At 46.5% G+C, this 8,097-nt stretch overlaps 1 protein-coding gene across 1 annotated transcript in view; it reads left to right on the top strand.

The window, feature by feature from the left end:
- Positions 1-8,097, top strand: part of LOC122559238 (collagen alpha-1(VII) chain-like) — a 135,765-nt gene that overhangs the window by 109,585 nt on the left and 18,083 nt on the right. The window contains exon 12 of the mRNA XM_043708619.1: positions 3,829-3,975. Within this exon, the coding sequence (XP_043564554.1) occupies positions 3,829-3,975 (147 nt within the window). The remainder of the gene's footprint in view (positions 1-3,828; positions 3,976-8,097) is intronic.

Below are 8,097 nucleotides of genomic sequence, written 5' to 3'. Positions count from 1 at the left end.
GACTTGTCCGACCTGCCCAGCTCCTTTTCCACCTATCCACTCCACCCTCTCCTCCCTGACCTATCACCTTCATCTCCTTCCCCTACTGACCTATTGTACTCTATGCTACTCTATCCCCACCCCCACCCTCCTCTAACTTATCTCTCCACGCTTCAGGCTCTCTGTTTTTATTCCTGATGAAGGGCTTTTGCCCGATTCGTCGATTTCACTGCTCCTTGGATGCTGCCTGAACTGCTGTGCTCTTCCAGCACCACTAATCCAGAATCTGGTTTCCAGCACCTGCAGTCATTGTTTTTACCCAGTCTTGATTTCAAGTCCCTCTGAGGCCTCACCACCCACTGCCTCCTCCTCTGGATCTCTCTAACTTCCCTCAATTTCCTGCATTTTACCAGTTTGTTTTTACTTCATTTATGGGACGTGTGGGGTCACTGGCAAGACCATCCATTGTTGCCCATTCCTCATTCCCATTGAGCTGAGTGGCCATTGACCAACCAAGAGGTCAGTTAAAAACCAGTCCCGTTAACATGGTTCTGGAGCCACGTGTAGGCCAGACCGGGTAAGGATGGCAGCTCTCCCTTCCTCACGGCTGTTAGTGAGCCAGTAGGGTTCTTTACAACCATCAACGATGGTGTCCTGGTCACTATCACCGGGACTAGCTTTGTGGTTCAATATTGTTTATAAATTGAATTTAAATTCCGTTAGCTGCCGTGTTGGGACTTGAACCCATGTCTCCACAGAACAAGATTGGATATTTGGGTTATAAGTGTAGGGGTGTTACCAGTCTGTTACCTCTTGAGCATCCTTCATTGCTCCCCCCATTGGCAGATGGACCTTCGAAGGCCCCTGGGCATGGTATTCCCTCCCTAAACCTCTCTGCCCATATAGTACAAATGGTGACGTCAACCATTAACAGCTTGTGGTTGGGGTGATTTGCTGACACCATTCTCTTTCCTTGACTGACAAAGGGCCAATGGCTATTTAAAGCAATGGCAGCTCAGCCACTGCTGAATCTTCATAAGACGCTCTTGTCTTAAGCAAGATGTAGTTGATTCAATGATAGTAACTAGGAGTAAAAGTAATGTCAAAAAGTATGGTGCTGGAAAAACATAGCCGATCAGGCAGCATCTGAGGAGCAGGAGAGTTGACCTTTCAGGCATAAGATCTTCATTAGGAATGTTGGTGGTGGGGGGACAAAGGGGGCTGAGAGATAAATGGGGGCGCGGCTGCGGGGAGGGTAGCTAGGAAGGCGATAGGTAGATGAAGGTTGTGGGTGATGGTGATAGGTCGGAGAGGAGGGTGGAGCGGATAGTTGGGAAGCAAGATGGACAGGTAGGATAGTTCAAGAGGGCAGTGGAGGGTTGGAGGGTACGAATAAAGTTAGTAAGTTAAACATCAGTACAAAGACCATTGGGAGATCTGTGGTTATCACCCTATGAGGTCCTAACATATTCTAGAGCTACAGGTCATACTTTGAAAATAAGGAGTCACTCATTTAAAACTGAGATGAGGGTTTAAAACCTCAGAGAGTCAGGAGTCTTTGCAATCCCCTTCCTCAAGAGAGAGTGCGGAATTTTCAGATATTTTTAAGGTAGAGGCAGGTAGATTCTTCATGGCCAAGGGATTGAAAGATTATGCAGGAATGTAGAGTTGAGGTTAAAATCAGATCAACAATGATAGTATTGAATGACACATCAGGCTGGGAGGGCTGAATGGCCTCCACTTGTTCCTTGTTCACACGTCCTGCCTTCTGTCCCCAACCCAATATCGTGGGACACCCATCTGATTTGGTCGAGATGAAGCTCTAACATTACCCCTTTCAGAACCATTACTTTACTCCTGCTTTAAGACATTCCTCTTCGATCAGGCTTTGGTTGCCTGACCTCCTCAAGCTCTCCTCACTCGAGTGTCAAACGTTGCTTGATGGTACCTCCTGTGCAGACTTGGATTTGCGTGTCAGGCCCTATGTAATTGCAAGTTGTTTTCTTCCTCGTGTGAGTGAACATTAAATAAGCTACTTGAAAGTGGGATTTATGATCGAGCACAGTACTGTCTTTCATGTCACGAGTTTTCAAGTCAGGGGATGTGATGCAGGAAATCCAACAGATTTTTTAATTTCAATGTTCCTGAACATAGGGCATGGGCTGAGGTCCAGTCACTGTCTCTGCTGAATTACTACTGGTCTGTTAAATTCTTCATACGTTGTCTGAGTTGGCTTTTCATTGTTTTGTGCACAGCTGCTGGTTGGTCACGGTAGCTTAGTGACAATGTTGCTGACTGAGTATTCCAGATAATTCAAAAGCCATGTTTTCAAACCGTGCCATGAGGAAGTTGAAACCACTGAATTGGTGCCTATTGTGTCTGTTTGGCTCCCGACCTGTACCCAGCTGGTCCCATTCTCCCGCTCTACCTCCACTGAAAATGAAGAGCTCACATCACCGACGTTGACCGTGGACCTATCAGATTGTCATAAAAGCAAATTACAGCAGATGCTGGAGAACTGAAATAAAGACAGAAGATGCTGGAGAACCTCAGCAAGTCTGGCAGCATCTGAGGAGAGAGAAACACAGTTAATGCTTTGACTCTGGTCTGACTCGTCTTCCAAACTTCTGGTTTTGTAGATTTAAAAACTCACCTGGTTCACTGACGTCTTCCAGGGAAGGGAATTCTGCTACCCAAAACGGTGATTGGTTCTTAACTCCTCCCAGAGATGGAAAGGGGTCCACTAGTGGTAATATCACTGGACTAGTAACGATTGGATTGTAGATTCCCTACAGTGCAGAAGGAGGCTCTTCAGCCCATCAAGTCTGCACCAACCCTTAGAAGACCTTACCAGTCAATCCCCATAATCCTGTATTTAACATGGCCAGTCCACCTAACCTGCACGCCTTTGGACTGTGGGAGGAAATCCACACAGGGAGAATGTGCAAACTCTAAACACACAGTCACCTGAGGCTAGAATCGAACCCAGGTCCCTGGCACGGTGAGGCTAATGCTTTGGGGATATGGGTTAAAATCCCTTAACAGCCGCTGGTGGAATTTGAATTCTATCAACTCATTTGAGACTAAAAACTTGTCTGAACACTAGTTATCGCTGAATGATCATTCATTGTCAGGAGAACCCCACAGATTCTTCAGACAATTGTGCCAGTGGCTCAGGGGTTAGCACTGCTGCCTCACCGCGCCAGGGGCCTGGGTTCGATTCCAGCCTCGGGCGACTGTCTGTGTGGAGTTTGCACATTCTCCCTGTGTCTGTGTGGGTTTCCTCCAGGTGCTCTGGTTTCCTCCCATAATCCAAAGATGTGCAGGATAGTTGAATTGGCTGTGCTAAATTGCCCATAGTGTTCAGGGACGTGTAGGGTAGGCGCATTAGTCAGGGGTAAATGTCGAGTAATAAGGTAGAGGAATGGGTTTGGGTAGGCCATTCTTCGAAGGGTCCATGTGGACTTATTGAGCCTAATGGCCTGTTTCCACACAGTAGGGATACTATTTTTTAAAAAATCACTAATGTCCTTTACTGAAGAAAACTGGTCTACATGTGACTCCAGACCCACTGTAACATGGTTGACCTTAACTGCCCTCTGAAATGGCCCAGCAAGTTACTCAGTTCAATGGTGATTACGGCTGGGTAACAGATGCTGGCCTTTGCAAAGATGTCCACACCCTGCCAAACAATAAAGAAATGGCCCTCCAAACTAGTCAGTTTGTCCTTCTTAAGATGGAAATAAATACTGGCCTTATCAGCGATGACCACACCTCTGAATTAATGAAAAAAAAAATAACACGTTGTATTTTTTGATTCTCCTTTGCTTTGTCTTTTTCTCCTTTTAGGAAGGGATGTCCTGACAGTCAGTCTGGAGCCATCTACTGAATCATACCATATCCAAGGTCTTTTGCCAAACACCGATTATACAATAACAATAGCCGCTTTATATGGAAGAATGGAGGGGCCTCCTGCAAATACCAGGGTGAAAACAGGTACCGTCATCAGTGGAATGAGGGGCGATATGCTCCAAACTCAACAACAACTGACATTTCTGTCGTGCTGGAGTTGGCAACGTTCCTCGGGTATATTCCTGGAGTTTTGATCACATGACCTCTGCCCTCCCCTACCCCTGCCATTCTGCCATTGGTTCCCTGACATGCCCGTAAGACTAAAAGATGTCGGAGCAGAAAGTAGGCCATTCGGCCCAATGAGTCTGCTCCACCAATCAATGAGACCATGGCTGATCTGATAATCCACTTTTCGGCCTTTTCCCCATGACCCTTGATTCCCCAAACTGATCAAAGACCTTATCTTGGCCTTGAACATAGTTAATGACCCAGCCTCGGGGCCGCCCATTGAGGTAAAGACTTTCATATCTTCACTCCCACTCCAGCTTTTTGGAAAGTGAGGAGATTCTCTGTTAGCTGCTTAGGCAATCCTTGACTGTCAGTCAGGCAGCTTTTATGTCTCTTCATCAATATTTCAATGATGATAAAAAAAGTAAAGTGGCATCCAAAATAAAAATTAAAACATACACATCATTTTAATATTGTGCCCATATTGACTATTGATCCCAGGTCCCTGGTGCTGGGAGGCAGCAGTGCTGACCAAGGTGCCACTGTGCCCTCCACCTGAGGCTCAGGCTAATGCTTTGGGGACATGGGTTAAAATCTCCATGATTTAGTTCATGAAGTAAACCTGGGGATTAATCTACAATTCCTGCCAGCCCTTGAGGTTTGCCAACCTTAATGCCACACCTTCCATGTCATGTAACAGCCCAAAGCATGGGCGTTGATGCCACGTAGGGTGGTGTGAGTGGGTGTCAATTGTTGGCCATTCCACCAAAGACATCAAACTGTTGCTATCTGGGGGTGGAAGTGGGGGTAGGGGAAGCTGGTTAAATGATAGAGTCACAGAGTCTGCAAATGGGATGTGAGCCAGGGTGGAATGAGGAGATTGGACAAGGGGAAGACCCGGGTGTGGCTGTGACGCTGCTCAAAGTTGAATAGTCTGGCAGCATTTACTGGAGAAGATGAGAGCGTGGTGTGCAGTGACTTGAGAGCAGGCAAAAGTGAGGACACAGATGCTGGAAATCAGAGTTTAGATTAGAGTGGTGCTGGAAAAGCACAGCAGGTCAGGCAGCATCTGAGGAGCAGGAAAATCGGTATTTCGGGCAAAAGCCCTTCATCAGGACGAAGGGATTTTGCCTGAAACGTCGATTTTCCTGCTCCTCGGATGCTGCCTGACCGACTGTGCTTTTCCAGCACCACTCTAATCTAAACGGTGACTTGAGAGCCCCTACTATCAACTGCACTGTGTCCTTGGAGGTGGAAAGGGAAGAGCAGAGTGATTTTAAAAATAGCAGCAAGAAATCAGAGTTACAGATTAAGCTGACAGATCCAAGGAGGAGTCAGGAAGACCTGACAAGACTCAAGAGAAATATTGTGCCAACTTGTGAATCCAACTGTTCACCAACTTGTCTGACCCGACAAGACGCAGCCTCGAGGGGAAAAATGAGCAAGTTAACCCATTTATAGATTTTGTTTAGACAATGTGAAAGATTGACCGATCCCACAGTTATTTGATTGGGACCATTCTTTGCAGAGGATAGGGACAGGTAATGCAAGTCTGGAACACTTTCATGGAAATATTTCTTTGGAAAGTGGAGGGTTTGCTAGGAAGAGACCACGCTATAAAGCATTGTGCACCGTCTGAATGATGCACTGCAGCAACTCATCAAGACTCCTTCGACTGCACGTTGAAAACCTACAACTTCAAACATCAAGGAGGCCGTGGGCAGCAGATACACGGGATCACTACCCCCTGCAAATTCTCCTCCAAAACACTCACCATCCTGATTTGGAAATATATCACCGTTCTTACCCTGCTGGGTCTAAATCCTGGAATTCCCTTCCGAACACCATTGTGAATGCACCTACACTAAATGGACAGCAGAGGTTCAAGAAGGCAACTCAGCTCCACTAAGGGCAACTCGGGATGGGCAATAAATACTGGTCCAGTCAGTGATGCCCATGTCCCGTGTCATAAAGCCATACAGCGTGGAAACAGACCCTTTGGTTCAACTCATCGATGCTGACTAGGTATCCTAAACTGATCTCGTCACATTGTCCTGCATTTGTCCCATATCCCTCTGAAACTTTCCTATTCGTGCACCAATCCAGATGGTGTCTGCCTTCACTGTGTCCTCTGGCAACTTATTCCAAACACGTACCCCTGCCTGTGTGAAAAGGTGCCTCTCAAGTCGCTTTTAAATCTTTCCCCCTCACCTTAAATCTATGCCCTCTAGTTTTGAATTCCCCTACTCTGGAAAAAATACTTTGGTTATTCCCCCTCTCCAGGCCCCTCATGATTTTATAAACCTCTATAATTAGATTATTTACAGTGCGGAAACAGGCCCTTCGGCCTAACAAGTCCAAACCGATCCGCCGAAGCATAACCCATGCAGACCCATTCTCCTACATTCACCCCTTCACCTAACACTATGGACAATTTAGCATGGCCAATTCACCTAACCTGCACATTTTTTGGATTGTGGGAGGAAATTCACGCAGACACAGGGAGAATGTGCAAACTCCACACAGACAGTTGCCCGAGGCAGGAATTGAACCCGGGTCTCTGGCGCTCTGAAGCAGCAGTGCTAACCACTGTGCTGCCCATTTTAAATTATCAATTAGATTAGATTCTCTCCAGTGTGGAAACAGGCCCTTCGGCCCAACAAGTCCACACCGCCCCTCCGAAGAGGAACCCATCCAAACCCGTTCCCCTACCCTATATTTACCCCTGACTAACACTATGGGCAATTTAGCATGGCCAATTTACCTGGCCTGCACATCTTTGGATTGTGGGAGGAAACCAGAGCACCCGGAGGAAACCCACACAGACAGAGGGAGAATGTACAAACTCCACACAGACAGGCAGGAACTGAACCCAGGACCCTGGTGTTGTGAGGCAGCAGTGCTAACCACTGTGCCACCGTGCCACCCTCAGCTGCCAATGCTCCAGGGAAAAAAGCCCCTGCCTATTCAGCCTCTCTGTACAGCTCAAAACCAACCCCAATGAACATCCTTGTAAATCTTTTCTGCAACCTTTCACGTTTCACAACATCCTTTCAATAGGATGTTGAAAGGATGTTGTGAATAAATGAGTGAATAAAGTAAAATTAAAATTAAAGTAAAATATTACTGTATGGAATGAGCTGCCAGAGGAAGTGGTGGAGGCTGGTACAATTGCAATATTTAAAAGGCATTTGGATGGGTATATGAATAGGAAGGGTTTGGAGGGATATGGGCCGGGCGCTGGCAGGTGGGACTAGATTGGGTTGGGATATCTGGTCGGCATGGATGGGTTGGACCGAAGAGTCTGTTTCTATGTTGTACATCTCTATGACTCTATGACTCTATCACACCCCCACCATCCAAAGTTAAAAGTGAGCTTGGGTTCACAATATTGGACTAAATTCTGTGAGGGATCAGCCTCATAGTATACACGTCTCTTTTCAATATAACATTGACCATGATAGTTTCTCCTTGGTTCAGCTAGCCTGAGACAGCATGTGCCTCAGGCATTTCACTGTCTGTAACCAATTCATCCAAAGAACTTCCCCAGCTCTCGGGCACTCCATTTTCTTTCAAAGTAACCGCAAAAATGTTTTTTCTTTAACCTTTGCATGATTCCAGCTTATGAATCCCCGATGAGCACATCGTTCTCTGCCAAAAAGCATGGCCAGTGTTTCAGTGCAATTAAAGATCAGAAATCCAGATTAAAACATCAGTGCAGAACTTTACAAACCAAACAACAGCCATTATGTCTCTGGGTCAAGAGTTCATTCTGAGTGAAGACGGTAGAGAGTGCCCCCATGTGACTAAAAGACATGAAGTTAAAGCTGAGTGTGATTGATCTGCATGACCTTACTGCTGCTGCTTGGAGAGGTTTAGCTCAGTTGGCTGGATGGCTGGTTTCTGCTACTGTTACGAGATGGAGTAAGCATAAATTATACAAGAGAGATGGTTTGCACCTTAATAGGTTGGGGACCAGCATTCTGGCAGGCAGGTTTGCTACTGCAACACAGCTGCGTTTAAACTAAGTGGGGGGGG

This window comes from Chiloscyllium plagiosum, chromosome 18 (genome assembly GCF_004010195.1).
Source record: "Chiloscyllium plagiosum isolate BGI_BamShark_2017 chromosome 18, ASM401019v2, whole genome shotgun sequence".
NCBI lineage: Eukaryota > Metazoa > Chordata > Chondrichthyes > Orectolobiformes > Hemiscylliidae > Chiloscyllium > Chiloscyllium plagiosum.
The sequence above is the reverse complement of the archived record's forward strand: the minus strand, read 5'-3'. Positions and strand labels throughout refer to the sequence as shown.